The sequence below is a fragment of the Apus apus genome, unplaced genomic scaffold (genome assembly GCF_020740795.1).
Source record: "Apus apus isolate bApuApu2 unplaced genomic scaffold, bApuApu2.pri.cur manual_scaffold_89_ctg1, whole genome shotgun sequence".
Taxonomy (NCBI): Eukaryota; Metazoa; Chordata; class Aves; order Apodiformes; family Apodidae; genus Apus; species Apus apus.
In genome coordinates this window covers 13,282-30,485 of record NW_026248886.1, presented here as the reverse complement: position 1 = coordinate 30,485, position 17,204 = coordinate 13,282, and the positions used below count along the sequence as shown (strand labels likewise).

Below are 17,204 nucleotides of genomic sequence, written 5' to 3'. Positions count from 1 at the left end.
AATTAGGGGCTTCCAAGGGGCAATTAGAGGGTTCCTAGGGGCAATTAGGTGGTTCCTAATGGTAATTAGCGAGTCTGAGGGGAAATGAGGGGGTTCCTATGGGCAATTAGGGGGTCCCAGTGGCAGTTAGGGGGTTCCTAGGGTTAATGAGGGGGTCCAAAGTTCAATTAGGCGGTCCCCAGGATATTTAGGGGTTTCCTAGGGGTAATTAGGGGGTCCCAGTGTCAATTAGGTGGTTCCGACGGGTAATTAGGGGCTCCCAGTGGCAATTATGGGCTTCCTAGAGGCAATTGGGGGTTCCTAGAGGCAATGAGGGGGTTCCTGGGAGCAATTAGGGGGCTCCTAGAGGCAATTAGGGGGTCTCAGTGGCAACTAGGGGCTTCTTAGAGGCAATTAGGGGGTTCCTTGGGGTAATTAGGGGCTTCCAAGTGGCAATGAGGGAGTTCTTAGGAGTAATTAGGGGGTCCCAGTGGCAATTAGGGGGTACCCAGGATATTTAGGGGATTCCTAGGGGTAATTAGGGGGTGCAAGTGGCAATTAGGGGGTTCCTAGGGGCAATTAGGGGCTCCCAGTGACAATTAGGGAATTCCTAGGGGCAATTAGGGATTCCCAGTGACAATTAGGGGCTTCCTAGGGGCAATTAGGGGGTTCCTAGGGGCAATTAGGTGGTTCCTAATGGTAATTAGCGGGTCTGAGGGGAAATGAGGGGGTTCCTATGGGCAATTAGGGGGTCCCAGTGGCAGTTAGGGGGTTCCTAGGGTTAATGAGGGGGTCCAAAGTTCAATTAGGCGGTCTTCAGGATATTTAGGGGTTTCCTAGAGGTAATTTGGGGGTCCCAGTGTCAATTAGGTGGTTCCGACGTGTAATTAGGGGCTCCCAGTGGCAATTATGGGCTTCCCAGAGGCAATTGGGGGTTCCTAGAGGCAATGAGGGGGTTCCTGGGAGCAATTAGGGGGCTCCTAGAGGTAATTAGGGAGTCTCAGTGGCAACTAGGGGCTTCCTAGAGGCAATTAGGGGTTTCCGAGGGGTAATTAGGGGCTCCCAGAGACAATTAGAATGTTCCAACGGGTAATTAGGGGCTCCCAGTGGCAATTATGGGCTTCCTAGAGGCAATTGGGGGTTCCTAGAGGCAATTAGGGGGTTACTGGGAGCAATTAGGGGGCTCCTAGAGGTAATTATGGGGTCGCAGTGGCAAGTAGGGGATTCCTAGTGGTAATTAGGAGGTTCCTGAGGGTAATTAGGGAGTTCCTAGGGGCAATTAGGGGGTTTCTAGGTGCAATTAGGGGATTCCTAGGGAAAATTAAGGGGTTCCTAGAGGCTATTAGGGGATTCCAGCAGCATTTAGGGGGTTCCTAGGGGCAATTAGGGGGTCCTAGTTGCTAGTCGCTTGAGTCGCGCTATTTGCGTGAGTTGAGCTTTCTGTTTCCTAGGGCTAATTAGGGGCTTCCAACGGGCAATTAGAGGGTTCCTAGGTGTAAGTTGGGGGTTCCTAGGTGTGAATAGGGCGTTTCTAGAGGCAATTAGAAGGGTTCGTAGGGGTAATTGGCTAATTAGGGGCTTCCAGCGGGCAGTTAGGGGGTTCCTAGGTGTAAATAGGGCATTCCTAGGTGTAATTAGGGGGTTCCTAGAGGCAATTAGGGGGTTCCGGTGTACGGTCTGTGCTCCCGGGCTCAGACTCCAGAGCACAAGGAAGGGGTCAGAAGACTCGTCTGTAGAGAGCAGAGAAATTAGGGGGGGACAGAGTGAAAAGGCAGAAAGAGGATCTGAGAAAGAAAGTGAGAAGTGGGGGCTCAGAAATGTTGGTTCAATAAACTGTTTCATTGAGAACAAACAAACACAGGACGTTGATGTTTTCAAACCATAGACAAGAGGTTCAAGTTTTGTTGGACAATTTAAATGCCAAGATATTGGATTTATCTATGTTGAACAAATCAGAAATCTATGTCACACCAACCTAAAAATTTAGCTTGTATTTATATAACATTAATTTATTTGCACTGCTGAGGCTCCTTCCTGAGATTCCAGAAGATGAGGCTCTTTCCTGAGAGGGAGTTTGGAAGGCAAGTGGGTCCAGTCTGAACCTCGGGAGGAGGTTCAGGCTTCTCTAGCACCTCAGAGAGGAGAAGCTGTGCGCCAAGGAGCCCTCAGAGGTGCAGCAGTCGTGGGCTGGGTCAGTCACTTAGAGCCGAGTGTTTTATGGCACCTTGGTCAAGTGTTTCTCTGTGGTTCTGCAGGTTCTGTGCAGCCCATCTTTGGAATTGGACAAGCGTCAGAGGTGAGATGGGCTGGTAACAAGGAGGCTGCTGGGGTTGGTTCCTTCTGACAAGCACAAGAGTCATTTTGTGTCTCCTGGTGTTTTATGATCTGAGGAGCTGCTGATACTGAGTGACCAAAATGCAAGGTTTTTGGTGTGAAAAGCCCTTCCCTTCTGGAACTGTCTCTCCCCAGCTGAACAAGATGTACAGCAATTAAGTCTTCCACAGCAGAGCAGCCTTTTGCTCTCCTGCTCCACACGGATGCTGCATCTGTCTTCACTGGTGGCACCTGTGACAACATCATGTGTGGGACTGGTTAACAGAAGTGCCTTGGAGGGGGTGTTGGGGGCTATGGGTGGCTCTGGGGGGAGTGCTATAGGAGGTGTGAGGGGGGCTACAGGGGCTCTTGATGGTTTAGGACCTGTGTGGTGCCACAGGGGCTACCAGGAGACATAGTCTGCCCTTACACACACACACACACACCCCAAAAAAAAAAAAAAAAAGAGATGCAGGAATCCAGCAGAGCCCCCAATGCTTTATTAACAGCAGGAACAAACCCTGCCCCCCACCTCCTCTCACAAAGGGCACCCAGGTGTCCAGGAGGGAACCAAGGCATCCAGAGTTCATTCGGGGGGGGGCAGGGCCAGGCGGGCAGGGTCGTAGTAGTTGGAGTCCAGCAGGGGCAGCCCCCGACTCTCTCGCTCCCGGACGAGCCGCTCAGCCTCCCGCCGGGCCCACTGCTGCAGCCTGTGAGGGGGCAGGAACAAGGTGGGGGAGGGTCAGGGACCCAGGCATTTGGGATGGACACCTTCCCCACACCCCCCATAAACCCCAGGGATGCAGGCATCTGGGTGTTCCACCTCCCATTGCCCCACACCAATCCCTCAGGGGACCCGGGCAGCCAAGGGGGCCACCTTACACCCCCTCCCCATAACCTCCAGGGACTCAGGCTTATGGGAGTTCCACCCCCAGAAGACCCACAAGGGACCCAGGTAATCAGAATGAAAGCTTAAGGGCTTCAGCAAGGATTCAGACATCCAGGCAGGGAAGCCAGGCTTTCACAAAGGGGACCTGAGAGGTCATACAGGGATCTTCGAGGGACCCTACAGCAGTCTATATGAGTTTATGGGGGGACTTAGAACCCTGTGAGTGAACAAAGAGACCTACAGGGAACCCCAGGCAGTGCTATGGGGGTCTCTATGGGTCTACAGGGAAACACAAGAACTCCTGAGATGGCCTAAGAGGGTCTATAGGAGTCTAGGAGGGGATGTAGGGAGCCTATAGAGCACTGTGAAGCTCTATAGAAGCATATGAACTAATACAGATCATTTCTCCAGAACCTCTGGGGGTCTCAAGGAGTCTATAAAGTTATACAGAAGCCTAAAGGAGGCTCTAAAAGTCCTACAGGGATCTATAGGGGCTTATAAGGGCACATACAGGCCCCCTAAAAAGCCTACAGAGGCCTAATAGGGGGTACAGAGATCTATATGAGAGCACCTAGACAGTCTGTATGAACCTCTAAGTGCCTGTAAGAGAACATAGCAATGTCCCCACTCAGACCCGAGTGTTTGTCCTGTCCTGGACACCTGGGTCCCCTATCCCAGATGCTTGGGTCCCATCCCAGATGCCTAGACCCCCCTTGAACCTCTTAAACCTCCCTCCTGAATGCCTGGATCCTCCACCCAGGACACCTGGACCCCCCCCCCCCTCCAAGACACCTGCATCCCCCCCCAGACGCCTGGGTCCCCCCTCACCCATAGTCAGGCAGGTAATGGATGAAGACGGAGCCGAGGACGATGGCAACGGAGATGCCGGCGAAGAAAACCGCCCGCATGTTCAGGACATCGACATCCGGATCGGCGGAGAAGCCGTGGTAATCCGGGTTCTGCCGGCACCCAGACGCCTGGGTCTCCTTCCCAGACACCTGCCCCCCCCAGAGCTCCACCCCCTGCCCAAGTGCCCACATGTCCAGCCCCAGCCCCCAGGACCCCAAGGAACCCACCTCCCCTCCCTTCGCGACCCCACGGTTCCGTGACACGCCGGCCACGCCCCCTCGCCTCGGCCACGCCCCTCACGAAACAGCCTCTCGACCCGGTCCCTTAGCACCAGGCCCCGCCCCAAGCCACGCCCCCGCCCCAAGCCACGCCCCCGCCCAGCCCGCCCCACCACAGCCTCGAAGCCCCGCCCCGCGCACCTGCCTCCGCCCCCTCCCCTCGCCCTGCCCACCTTCCTCTGCGCCACCAACATCGGCTCTTCCTCGTGGGGATCGGCTCCCAGCGGCGCCCGCGGCAGCGCCAAGGACCCAGCGGGTCCCGTCGAGCGGCCCCGAACGCCGGCCCGCAGCGCCCGCAGTGCCCTCCCCAGCGCCGCCATCTTCCTCGCCGGAAATCCCCGGCCCCACCGCCTCCGGGCCGTCCCGACCAATCAGAGAGCGCCGCCTCGCAGCTCCAACCAATCGCGAGAAAACACTTGAGCGACGTCCCGCCCTCTGCCAGCTCCATCAGGATCGTTACCCCTCCCCGTTGGTGACAGCCAATAGAAAGCCGGCTTTGACACCCTCCAACCAACCGCGGCCTTTGTCCCGCCCTCCCCTGGCTCCTAATGGGTGGTTCCACAACAACGCGCGCCGCAGCCAGCCAATCAGAAGCCGGAGTTCTGGGGAGACGCCCCGCCTCCTCGGCCCTTCCCTCAGCTCCGGCCACGCCTCCTCAGCACGTCACGCTGCGGACCAATGAGAAGGGCGGCTGCGCAGATGGGCGGGCGGAGAGACCAATAGGAGCGCGGCAGGGGCGGGCGCGGGAGGCGGGCCGGGAGCGGAGCGGCGCCGCCATTTTGTTGGTCGGGAAGCAGCGGCGGCGGAGGCAGCGGGCAGGTCGGAGCTCCCTGGGGAGGGACGGGGCCGAACTGGGAGGCGCGGGATTTACCGGGACACCCGTCGCGGGCAGGGATCGGCTAGAAGCTGCTGGGGAGCCGGGGCCGGGCGTTGGAGGCTGCTGGGGGGGGCGGGGCCGGGCGGGGGTCCTCTTGGCTCCCCTGGGGCAGGGCGCAGTTCCTCCCAGTTCCCCCCTGTTACCCGCTCCAGTGGCTCCCGGTATCCTCCGATTTCTCCCAGTTCATCCCAGTGCCCTCCTGGTGCCCCCCGTGTTCCCTAGTACCTCCTAGTTCACCCCACTTGCCTCCCAGTGCCTCCCAGTCCCCCCAGCCATGTTGTCCCCCACAGGTACCAGCATCATGGAGTACGAACGCAGGTACGGGGGGACCCCAGGGGGGGGATCCGGGGGTATGCTGAAACTGGGGAGAAGAACGGGACATTTCGGGACCCCCCAGGGGGGACATTTGGGGACCCTCGGGCAGGGCGGGGGCAGTTTCAGGACAGTAATTGGGGAGGGGACATATGAGGGGGGTGTTTAGGGACCAGGTGGGGGAAGAGGGGATAATTGAGGACCCTTGGGAGGGGAACGTTTGGAGACTCCCTGGTGGAGATATCTCGGGACCCTCTGTGGGGAAAGGGAATATCTGGGGACCCACGAGGGGGGATGGGGAAATCAGGACACCTCCCTGACCCCTTCTCCATGTTTCAGGGGGGGCCGTGGGGACCGGACAGGGCGCTATGGGGGGGCCCCCGCCCCCCCCGATGAAGGCTCACGTGCCCAACGGGATCACGATTATCGCGACATGGACTATCGCGGCTATGGGGGCCCACCCGAGGGGCCCCCTGCCCCTGGGACCCCCCCTCAGGTGGGTGCAGCATACCTGAATCCCTCCCAGACACCTGGGTCCCCTCTCCTGGATACCTGGGTGTCCTGCCCTGCATGCTTGAGTCCCTCCCTGGATGCCTGGGTCCTCCCTCAGGCCTCCTACGAGGGCTCGGAGCCCCCCCGGAAGCGGGAGCCCCCCCCGACACCCCCCACGTTGCCCTTCGGTGCCGACGGCGATTACCGGGACCAGGATTACCGGCCGGAGGCCACCGAGGAGGAGCCTCGGGCCAGCACCATCGTCATGCTCCGCATGCTGCCCCAGGCTGCCACCGAGAACGACGTAAGCCGTGTCCCCTTCCTGGGCACCCGAGTCCCTCCTGGACGCCTGGGTCCCACCAGGTGCCCCCCATGTTCCCCCCCAGATCCGGGCGCAGCTGCAGGCACAGGGGGTGCAGCCCCGGGAGGTGCGACTGATGCGCAACAAGTCATCAGGTGAGCCCGGACACCGGGTCCCTTTCTGGGGGAGGGGGGTCACCTGGATGCCTGGGTCCCATTTGAAGGGGGAGGGGGAGATTATCCAGACACCTAAGTCCCTTCTGGGGGGCACCCATACTCCTGTGTCCCTTGGGGGGAGGGTTGGGTCTGGGTCCCTACCCTGCTCACACTGGGGGGCATCAGGGGGACTTGTCTCAGCTCTAGGAGCACCCAGGGGTGCTGGTCTTGTCACCAGGGGCACCCAGGGGGGCTGCACCAGACGCAGGGGGCACCCAGGGGTGCCAGACCCATACCTGGGGGCACCCAGGGGTGCCTGTCCCTTCCCCAGGAGCACCCAGGGGTGCTGGTCCTGTTCTCGGGGGCACCCAGGGGTGCCCATCTCCTGTCCAAGGGGCACCCAGGGGTGCTGAACTGTCCCCAGGGGCACCCAGGGGTGCCAGTCCCAGCTCTAGGGGCACCCAGGGGTGCCCGTCCCCTCCTCAGGAGCACCCAGGGGTGCTGCTCCCACACCATAGGGGCACCCAGGGGTGCCAGAACCCTTCCCAGGAGCACCCAGGGGTGCTGGTCCTGTTTCCAAGGGGCACCCAGGGGTGCCTGTCGTCTCTTCAGGAGCACCCAGGGGTGCTGGTCCTGATTTCAGGGGGCACCCAGGGGTGCCTGTCCCCTTCCTAGGAGCACCCAGGGGTGCTGACCCATCCCCAGGAGCACCCAGGGGTGCTGCACAACACACTGGGGGCACCCAGGGGTGCCAGACCCATATTTGGGGGCACCCAGGGGTGCCCACTCCCTTCCCCAGGAGCACCCAGGGGTGCTGACCCATAGTCAAGGGGCACCCAGGGGTGCCAGTCCTGTCCCCGGGGACACCCAGGGGTGCCCATCTCCTGCCCCAGGGATGCCAGACGTCAGGCAGCACTCAGGGGTGCTGACCCATAGCCAAGGGTGCCCAGGAATGCTGTGCCTTACCTAGGGAGCACCATATGCTACCTGAGGGGTCCCAGAGCAGTCCCAGGAGGACCTGTGGGGGCCCGTGTCCAACCCAGCAGGTCCTGGCAGCACCTGTGGGTGCCCATATCCCACCCCAAGGGGCTTCAGGGGGGTCCCAGGAGCACCTATGGTGGTCCATCCCCATCTAAAGGGGTTCCAGGAGTCTCCTTGTTTGCCTGTTCCCACCCCAAGGGACCCCCAGGGACCCCTGCCCCCTCCCCGGGGGGCTGGGGGCACCTATGGGTGCTCACCCCCCCGGCTCTCCCCAGGTCAGAGCCGTGGATTCGCCTTCGTGGAGTTTCACCACGTCCAGGACGCAGCGAGATGGATGGAGGCCAACCAGGTGCGCCCGGACACCTGGGTTCCCCCAGGATGCCTGGGTCCCCCTAGACACCTGGGTCCCCCCCAGATGACTGGGACCCCTCTGTGGTGGTTAGCGGTGGCTTTAATGGTCTGTACTGGTGGCCCCGGATGCCTGGGTCCCTTTTTTCTTTCTTCTGGCCGTGTCGCCCTGGTGCAAGACCCTGTTGTGACCCTTGTGCAACCCTCGTGCTGGGCCCTCGTGTGCCACTTGAGCGCTGTCTTGAAACCCTCGAGCCCCCTTGTGCTAGACCCTTGTGCAAGCGCCGTGAGATCCTCGTGCAAGAGCCTTCCGTGACCCCGGTGGGAGCGCTTGTGCACTCCCACAAGGCTCTTGTGCCCCCTGGTGCGAGCCTTTTGTGGGCCCTTGTGCCCCCTGGTTTGAGCCTTGGTGTGAGCCCTCATACAAGTTCTGGTGCAAAGCCTGGTCTCTCATGCAAGCCCTGGTGCAAGCATTTGTGCAAAGCCTCATGCAAGGCAGGGTGCGAGCCATGCGTGACTCCTTGTGCTCTCTCGTGCAAACCCTGGTGCCCCCTGGTATGAGCTCTGGTGTGAGCCCTCGTGCAAGAGCATTGTGAGGGTGGGTGTGAGCCCTGGTTTGAGCTCTCCTGCAAGGCCTCATGCCTTCCTCGTGCAAGCCCTGGTGCAAGCCCTGGTGCCCCCCTGGTGCCCCCTTGTGCAAGGCCTCGTGTGAGCTCTGGTGTGAGCCCCGTGCCCCCTGTTTCCCCCCTGCAGCAGGGGCTGATCCTGCTGGGCCAGCGCGTGTCCCTGCACTACAGTGACCCCAAGCCCAAGATCAACGAGGACTGGCTCTGTGCCAAGGTGGGGGGCTCTGGGGGGGCCGGGCGGGTCCTGACAGGGCTTATGAAGGGTTTATGGAGGTTGGGAAGCCTGTGGAGGGGGCTTATTGGGGTCTGGGCAGGGGGGTTGAGCATCTTGCAAGGGGAATCGGGGGTTGGGGGCGGATCCTGGGTGATTAGTGGGAGGTTCTGGTGGGGTTCTTGGGGAGGGTTAGGGGGTCTTGAGGGTTCGTGGTGGGGGGTCTGGGGGAACGGGGTGCAGTGGAGAATTTTGGGGTACAACGGGGTTTTTGGGGGTCTGGCAGTGTGGAGTGCAGAACTTCAAGCGGCGGGAGAAGTGCTTCAAGTGCGGGGTCCCTAAAGCTGGTGAGTCCCTCCTCAATCCTCCAATTTCACACAAAAAATGGCTGCAGATGCCACAGGAGAACCTCTTTGGCTGCCCCAAAACTCTCTGGTTTCACCCCCAAAAACTAACCCCCAGCATCTAGGGGATCCCCAAAACTTATATTTTTCTCCCCAGAAATAATTTGGAAGTCCCAAAGCCATCTGGGAGGGGGGGATTTTGTGGTCTGGGAGTGTCCTGGCTGGGGTTTATGAGAGTCTGGGGGGGGGTGTTGGGGAGGTCTTGGGGGTCTGGGGTTGAGGTTAGGGGAGTTCTGGAGGGATCCGGGTAGGGTTGGGGGGAGTTAAGCCACTAGATTTGAGTGTTCATGGCCTGACCACAGAGCTTTTGTGTGTTTTGGGGTGCAGAGGCAGAGCAGCGAGGTCCTGGGGTGCCACGTCCAGAGCTGGTGCCAGGTGGGGGGGGGCTCCTGCCCCTTCCCCAGTCCTATGGCCCCACCCTGGGGGGGCCTCCTGGGGGGACCCAAAGTGGGACTGAGCCTGGAGCCGATAACGCCAATGACAGTGAGTTGGGGAGATCCGGGATGATTCAGGGGCGTCTGGGTCCTCCCAGATGCCTGAGTCACCCCCTCCTCTCCCCCCCACAGCCATCATCCTGCGGAACCTGCACCCCCAGAGCAGCCTGGAATCCATCCTGGCTGCCCTCGCCCCCTTCGCCGCCCTCTCGCCCGCCAACGTCCGCGTGATCAAGGACCGGCAGACCCAGCTCAACCGCGGCTTTGCCTTCGTGCAGCTCGCCACCATCGTGGTGGGTGCCCTGGGGTCCCTGCTGGGCAGGCTCCCTGCGTCCCTTTTTGGGGGGTACCTGGATGCCTGGGTCCCCCCCCAGACACCTGGGTCCCCCTGCAGGAGGCCTCCCAGCTGCTGCAGATGCTGCAGGCCCTGCACCCCCCCCTCCACATCGACGGCAAGAGCATCAACGTGGAGTTCGCCAAAGGCTCCAAGAGGTGAGGCCCCGCCCCCCCTTCCCAAGCCCCGCCCCCCCTTCCCAAGCCCCGCCCCCCCTTCCCAAGCCCCGCCCCCCCACACCCCCCACCAGCCTCAGCCCATGGAATCCCCCAGGGGTGGCCTCAGGCCCCGCCCCCTGCCCCAAGCCACGCCCACGAGCCCAAGCCGCTCCCATTGCTCTTGTGTCCCGCCCCCTCACCAAGACCCCGCCCCTCAGCCCAGGTTTGCAGGGCTGCGCTCAGGCCCCGCCCACTCCCAGGGCCACCGCAGCCCCGCCCCAGACCCTGCAGCCCCGCCCCTCCCCCGCAAGCACTGGGGGGGGGCAGCTGAGCTGCTCCCAACCTGACCGTGCCCATCCCCAGGGAGGGGCAGGGGGCGGGGCCAGGGGAGGCCCCGCCCCGTGCCAGTGCCGCCTCCGTGGCCTCCACCGCCATCGCCGCTGCCCAGTGGGCCCTCTCTCAGGTGGGCGGGGCTTGGGTGGGAGGGGCCTGGGGTGGGCTAATTGGGGGGTGGGAGTGGCTTTCATTATTGGGTGGGGGTTCGGGGGGGATGTGCCCGGGGTGGGCAAGGCTTGGAGAATGGGGTGGGTGGGAGAGGCTGTATGTGGAGAGGGGGGGTATGTTGTGACATGGCCCCTCCCCTCCCCACAGGCAGCTCCCGGGGCAGAGACCACATGGGCAGGGGGGGAGGAGCCTCCCAGTGACTTCAGCAGCTTCTACCAATCAGAGGAGACCTTCGCCAGCCCCACCCCCCCCACCCTCTACAGCTCTGCCTACATCAAGGGTGTGGCGGCCCCGCCCCCCGGCCCTGCCCTGACAGGCCCCGCCTCCTCGAAGACAGATGGCCCCGCCCCTGGTGAGTGCCTCATCCCCCCACAGGGGACCCATCGGGAGGACCCAGGCATCCGGGCCCCCAATAGCCGTGTCCCCCCCCAGGTGCAGAGGAGTCGGTGGTGCCGGGGTTGGACCCCTCAGCCGGGGGGGGGCTCCTTCTCCCGCGCCCCCCCCGGAGCCTCCCCATACCCCTCCCCAGCTGTGGAGAGCCCTGCCCCGACAGGAGGCCCTGCCCAGGTGGGTGCCCCAAAATGGGGGGGAAGGGCAAAAAGTTGGGACATGAACAAAAAATGGGGAGTGTTCCAAAAAAGGGGAAGGTAGGGGGACCCAAGACGTATGGGGGTGCAGAATTTGTAGGGAGGGTCCCCAAAGGGGGAGGGATGCCCAAAAAGAGGAGGGTTAAAATGGCATTCAGGGGAACTTAAAACCAATGGGGAGCAGGTGGTGAGGAGGGGCCAGGGGTTCAGGGGAGAGTTGGGGGTGGGAGGTAATTGTAAGGTGTTGCTCCCCTCCCAGGCCTACACGGGGACCCTCAAGCCCGAGCCTGCAACCCCAGCCCCCAGCGGAGCTCCAGCAGCCACCCCCCCCAGCTCCGAATCCTACGGCCAGTACCGTGAGTGGGGGGTTTTGGGGGGCTCTGTGGGGGTCCTGGAGGACTTCTTGGGGAGTCTGGGGGGTCCTGAGGGGCTTTTGGGGTGGTCAAGGATTGTTTAGGGGGTTTTCGGGGAGCCTGTGGGAGTCCTGGGAGGTTTGGGGGGGGACTTGGGAAGGGTCCTGGGTGGAGAGTGAGAGTGTCCAAATGGCTTTTTTTTGGGGGTGGGGGGAGCAAATGGTAATTTCAGGGGGACTGTAATGGAGCTTTGTGCATCCAACAGCCTTTGGGAATGTCCTGGAATTTCAAGGGGGGTCCAAGGATTTTGGGGTGGGGGGTTTCCAACTGCCCTGTGACCTCCCTTTTCCCCTCCTTCCCTCCCCCCAGCTGTGCCAGATGTTTCCACCTACCAGTATGACGAGACCTCTGGTTACTACTACGATCCCCTTACTGGCCTCTATTATGACCCTCACTCCCAGGTGAGGGGGCTTTGGGGGGCAGGCAGTTGGACTGGGAGGAGTATGGGCGAAGCCTTTCATCTCTCATGCAAAGTTCTGGGTGAAAACCTTGTAATTTGGGGGCTGAAATGGTCTTTTTAAAGCTGTGAGGTCTTCAGGGATGAAAACCAGGGATGTTGGGGTAGTTAGGGGTCATTACTTTGGTTAATGGGGTGTTTTAGGGTGCAGGGGGAGAGCTAGGGGTGTAGAGGGGCCACTCCCACCCTTTGGGTGAAATTTTCATTCAAAATCTGATATTTTGGGGCAGAAACGACCATTTTAAAGTGGGGCGACATTTGGTGGTTTCAAGGACCTATTTTGGGGGCCCAGGGAGTCAATTTTGGGGTCTGGGGGTGCATTTTGGGGGTCCAGGAGCCTATTTCTGCCTTCCAGGGTGATTCCACTGCAAACAGAGTGGTGAGGGGGTCCCCATTTGGGGGTATTCCCCCATTCCAGAGTGCGCCCCCTTACCCTGCCCCCCCCACCCCCTCCCCAGTATTACTACGACGCTGGGACGGGTCAGTACCTGTACTGGGACGGGGAGCGACGCACCTACCTGGCTGCCCCTGCTGCTGAGCCCACCCCTGGCCCCCCAGGCACCCCTGGGACCCCCAAGGAGCCCAAAGACAAGAAGGAGAAGCACAAGACCAAGACGGCTCAGCAGGTAGATCTGGGGGCACCCATGGGTGCTGCCCCCCCTGTAAGGGGGAACACGGTGTGGGGGGTAGTCCTGGCACCCCAACCCCATGGGACCCCCTCAAAAGGACCCCGGTACCCTGGGGTGGCTGTAGGGAGGGAGAACACCCATGGCTGCTCCTGGAGACCACAGGGATCTTTGGGTTGCTACAGACCCCCAACAGCACCCAGGGACCCCCAAAGATTCCCTCCCCCAGCACCCTGGGACCCCTGTGGTGCCCATGGGTGGCTCCTACACCTGCACAGCATTCCAGGACCCCCCCCTAGAGCCCAAATAGCACCCAGGGACCCCCACGGGTCCCTCCTGCTCCCCCTGAGGCCCCCCCCGTCCCCAGATTGCCAAGGACATGGAGCGCTGGGCGCGGAGCCTCAACAAGCAGCGGGAGAGCGGGCGCAGCGCCGGGCCCCCCCCGGCCCCCCGCGAGGACGAGCGGCGCGAGGCGGCGGCCGCGGACGCCGGATACGCCATCCTGGAGAAGAAGGTGGGGCTGGGGCGGCTCTGGGTATTATAAGGGCTACTAAAAAGGGATTATGGGTGCTCTGATGGGGTCTGGGGGGCTGTGGGTGCCATGAGAACGCTGCAGGTGCTCTGAGGGGGCTGGGGGGGGGCTGTGGGTGCTATAAGGGCAGCTGTGGGGGGCTGTGGGTGCTCTGAGGGGGACCCTGACCCCCCTGTCCCCGCAGGGCGCTCTGGCCGAGCGGCAGCACCTGCCCATGGAGCTGCCCAAGATGGCGCCGGACGAGCGGATGGTGAGTCTGAACGCCTGGGTTCCCCCCTGAATGCCTGGGTTCCCCCCTGAACGCCTGGGTTCCCCCCTGGATGCCCAGATCCCCCCCGGAGACTCCTGAGTCCCCTCTGGACGCCTGGGCCCCTTATCCCAGCTGTCTGGGTCCTCATGGGGTTTGGGAGTCTTAACCCTCTCTTTTCTTCCCCCCCCAGAGCCCCCCCCGGGGGCTGGTGGCTGCCTACAGTGGGGAGAGCGAGAGTGAGGAGGAGGGGGAGCGGGGGGGCGCTGGGGGGGCCCCCCCCAGACCGGCCTGGGGAGCCCCTGACCGACTGGCACAAGCTGGCCTGCCTGCTCTGCCGCCGGCAGTTCCCCAGCAAGGAGGCCCTGCTCCGCCACCAGCAGCTCTCCGGCCTCCACAAGGTACCCCCCGCTCTGGGGGGACCCCCAGAAATGTTGGGAGACCCTCCCGAGATCTGGGGGACCCCCCACGGGGCTGGAAGGGCCATTTCAGGGGATGGTTGGGCTCTCTGAGGGGGTTGGGGGGACCCATGTATTACACTGGGGACCTCCCAAGTGTGGGGGACCCCCTAAGTGTGGGGCACCCCCCCCATGGGAATGGAAGTGCCTCTTAAGGGGTTTTGGGGTACTGGGGACCCTTCCAATTGGGTGTTATGTCACGTGTTCCCACTTTTTTTTGCCCCCCAACCCCAGCAAAACCTGGAGCTGCAGCGCCGGAACCACCCGCCCCCCCCCGAGGGGCTGGACCGGGGGGACATGGAGGTACTGGGGGGGATACCTGGGTACTGGGGGTCACCCAAGGGGGCAGAGAGCACCTGGGAGGGGGACAGTGGGGGGGCACCTGTGAGGGGAGGACCCAGGGAGTTGGGGGGCACCCAAAGGCGGCTGACACACATGGAGGAGGGGATACCTTGGCAGTGCTTGGGAGATGGGAGGAGCACCCAAGGGGCTGGGGAGGAATCTGGGGGGGGGTACCCATGGTTTTTGGGGGGTACCTGTGGGTCTGGGGCACTCACAGGTGCTGCCCCCCCAGATGAAGTACCGGGACCGGGCAGCCGAGCGCCGGGAGAAGCAGGGGGGGCCTGAAGCCCCTGAGCCCAAACGCCGCAAATTTGGAGGACCCCCCACCCCTGGGTGAGCATCCAGAGACCCCCCCAAACCCCACCCAGGGGTACTAGGGGGAACCCCGAAATGGGGGAGAAGCTCTAAAGGAGGGGGACCCCCCCAACATGGGTGATGTGGGGCAAATGGGCCCCAAAACCGGGTGGGGGGACCCTGAAAATGGGTGCTATGGGGGGGAACCCCCAAAGCTGAGCTTTAGGGACCCTAAATGTGGGTGTTCTGGGGTGGGGGATCCCACAGCGGGGTGCTGTGGGGTAATACCCCCCCCTTGGGTCCTGCAGGGAGCCGGAGGGACCCCTCCCCCGCGAGGCCACCCTGGGGTGTCGGATGCTGCAGGCGATGGGCTGGAAGGAGGGGACAGGGCTGGGGCGGCGACGAGAGGTGACCTGGGGACATGGGGGGACACCCGGGGACAGGGGGGAGACATGAGGGACATGGGGGGACATCAGGGGACATGGGGACACATGGGGGGGATAGTGGGGGCACATGGAGACATTTGGGACATAGAGGGGACACATGAACATGGGGGGACATGGGGGTTGGCACCATGTGACCCTTTTGTCCCCCTCCCAGGCCCCCACCCGGCCCCGCCCTGGGGGGGTGACACGTTTCAGCGAAGGACCCTGACGCCCCCCCCCGGGGACCCCCAAAACAGGAGTCGTGTCGGGTCTCCGTGGCCCCTCCCATCCCCTCGGGTGCTTTTGGTTGTTTGTTTTTTTTTTTTTAATAAATGGATGAAAAAAATATAAATTTGGGGCTAGAACTGGGGGGGGGGGCGGTTCTGACATCTTGGTCCCCTCCACCCTGGGGAGGGGCGGGGACGGGGACGACATTTGGGGGGAACTAAACGTGGAGGGGCTGGGACCACTGGGCTCTGGGGGAGGAGATGAGGGGACAGCCCCACAGGGTGTAAATGGGGGGGGGTCACAAAGAGACCATGGGGAACTTCTCTCTTTTTAACATTGAGAAAAATTTTAAGGAGAAAAATGGGGAAGGGGTGGGGGGGCTTCTACCCCAGCCAGATCCCCCTGGGTGGGGAGGGGGGCTCAAGCCCCACCCCCAAACACCTTCTGGAGGAGGCTGCGGGGGGGGGGCGGAAGGGGGGGGTCGTTTTTTGCGCCCCCAAATTTCCTCTTCGGTGGCTCGTTGGGTGAAGGCCCAGGTGGGGGTCGCCAGGGAGGAGGCAGAGGAGGGTCCCGAGGGCTTGGGGGGTCCCGAGGGGCGGCGGGCGTAGAAGGACCCCTCGCGTTTGGCCTGGGCCACCTCGGCCCGGAGCCGCTGGGCCCGGACGTGGCGCTCGTAGCTGAGGCGCTCGCTGAGGTGGGGCCAGCGGAAACCAGGCAGGTACTGGGGGGCAGGGGGGTCAGGAGGACCCTCGCCCACCCCCACCCAGAGAGCCCCAATTCACCCTCACCCACCCCCAACCCCCACCCAGGCACCCCAACGCCGAACCCCCACCCAGGGACTCCCCAACTCCCCCCCACCCATCGGGGACCCCTCTTTTTTCCCCCCAAGGCCACCCCAGAACCCCCCAAAATGGCACCCAGGACCACCCCAGGGACCCTGTCAACCCCCTGCCCATGGGAGTTGGGGGGTTGGTGCCCTGAAGACCCCCCCAAGGGATCCCTGTGGGGGTCTGGAGGTGTCTTAGGGAGGCAATGAGGGGATCTGGGGGTCGGGGGGCAGGATTTTGGGGTGCCCTCACCTTGAGGCTCCAGCAGTGGTGGCGGAAGGGGCTGCGGGGCCGGGGGGCCATGGGGGTCCCGTGCAGGAGGGCGGCCGCGCGTTTGGCCGCGCGTTTATCCCGAAATTCCACCCAGGCTTCGGAGAAGGAGCCGGAGGAAGGGCCTGGCCGCTGCCTCCTCTTCCTCACCCCCCCACCTGGAGGGGGAAGCAGAAGGGGCGGGGGGGGTCAGCACCCATGGCTGCTCTGAGTCCCCCCACCCACCCACAGATGCTGCCTGGGGAGGGCTGGCTCCCAATTCTCAACTTTGAGGGGGGCTATGAGGCACCCTGACCCCCACCCTAAGCCCCCAAGACCCTCCTGGGACCCCCCCCAGCAGCACCACGACCCCCACCCATGGATGCTCACCTCGAGGCTGGAAGAAGACCCTGCCCAGCTCCCCATGGACCCCCAGGAGGGTCCGGGCCTGGCGGGGGCCGAAGCCAGGGGGGAGGTAGGAGAGATAAAGCACACCTGGGACCACCCTCTTGGGGGGGCTCCCACCCTTCTGGGAGGGTTCACCACCCTCAGATGAGGGTCCCAGATGAGTGGAGGGAGTTTGGGTGCCTTCCTCCTCCTCTTCCTCCTTTTCTTTATTCTCTTCCTCCTCTTCTTCCTCCTCTTCTTCTTCCTCCTCTTCTTCCTCCTCTTCTTCTTCCTCCTCTTCCTCCTCTTCCTCCTCCTCCGGGGGGGGCACCCGCTCTGCTGCGGCCATGGGATCTGCATGAGAGGGGGGCAATATTATTGGTGAAAGGCATGCCCGGAATTCCCCCCCAGATACCCCAAAACCCCACGGGAAGGTCCTCAGGGCATCCACCCTCCAGCACCAGACACCCATGGGGTGCCCCTGCACCCCCAACCTCCTCCCGGGACCCCCAAACCTCCCTCCCAGCCCCTCACCCTGGCGGCAGCGGCGGCTTCAGTCGTAAAAGGGAGAAAAAGTCGTAAAGCGTCGCTTGGGCGACGGGGGGGGGTGGGAGGGGGGTGCTGTCGCGAATGAGCCGGAAAGCGCGGGAAGGCGGGGGCGAGCATTGGGGGCGTGGTTAAGACCTG

The 17,204-nt window shown here is 62.6% G+C and overlaps 3 protein-coding genes across 3 annotated transcripts; 1 reads left to right on the top strand and 2 right to left on the bottom strand.

Moving 5' to 3' along the window:
* Positions 1 to 2,770: 2,770 nt before the first annotated feature.
* Positions 2,771 to 4,665, bottom strand: NDUFB11 (NADH:ubiquinone oxidoreductase subunit B11). Its single transcript, XM_051643976.1, has 3 exons — positions 4,482 to 4,665; positions 4,010 to 4,140; positions 2,771 to 3,002 (listed from the first exon to the last, which is right to left on the bottom strand). Exons 1-3 carry the CDS (start codon positions 4,626 to 4,628, stop codon positions 2,879 to 2,881), a joined length of 402 nt encoding a protein of 133 aa, XP_051499936.1. The 5' UTR covers positions 4,629 to 4,665; the 3' UTR covers positions 2,771 to 2,878.
* Positions 4,666 to 5,275: 610 nt separating this feature from the next.
* LOC127396358 (RNA-binding protein 10-like) lies at positions 5,276 to 15,178 on the top strand. The gene is given in 23 exon segments (XM_051643972.1): positions 5,276 to 5,503; positions 5,837 to 5,993; positions 6,108 to 6,293; positions 6,376 to 6,445; positions 7,702 to 7,775; positions 8,528 to 8,614; positions 8,898 to 8,958; positions 9,343 to 9,498; positions 9,582 to 9,742; positions 9,844 to 9,941; positions 10,305 to 10,404; positions 10,593 to 11,012; positions 11,292 to 11,388; positions 11,755 to 11,846; positions 12,361 to 12,528; positions 12,896 to 13,042; positions 13,245 to 13,310; positions 13,501 to 13,572; positions 13,574 to 13,708; positions 14,000 to 14,068; positions 14,340 to 14,440; positions 14,710 to 14,809; positions 15,002 to 15,178. Coding segments are annotated over 23 exon segments (2,715 nt in total). The 5' UTR covers positions 5,276 to 5,459; the 3' UTR covers positions 15,056 to 15,178.
* On the bottom strand, positions 15,165 to 17,109 carry LOC127396359 (activator of basal transcription 1-like). The gene is made up of 4 exons (XM_051643973.1): positions 17,052 to 17,109; positions 16,521 to 16,871; positions 16,134 to 16,309; positions 15,165 to 15,775 (listed from the first exon to the last, which is right to left on the bottom strand). The coding sequence occupies exons 2-4, from the start codon at positions 16,864 to 16,866 to the stop codon at positions 15,353 to 15,355; spliced, it is 945 nt and encodes a 314-aa protein (XP_051499933.1). The 5' UTR covers positions 16,867 to 16,871; positions 17,052 to 17,109; the 3' UTR covers positions 15,165 to 15,352.
* Positions 17,110 to 17,204: the final 95 nt, after the last annotated feature.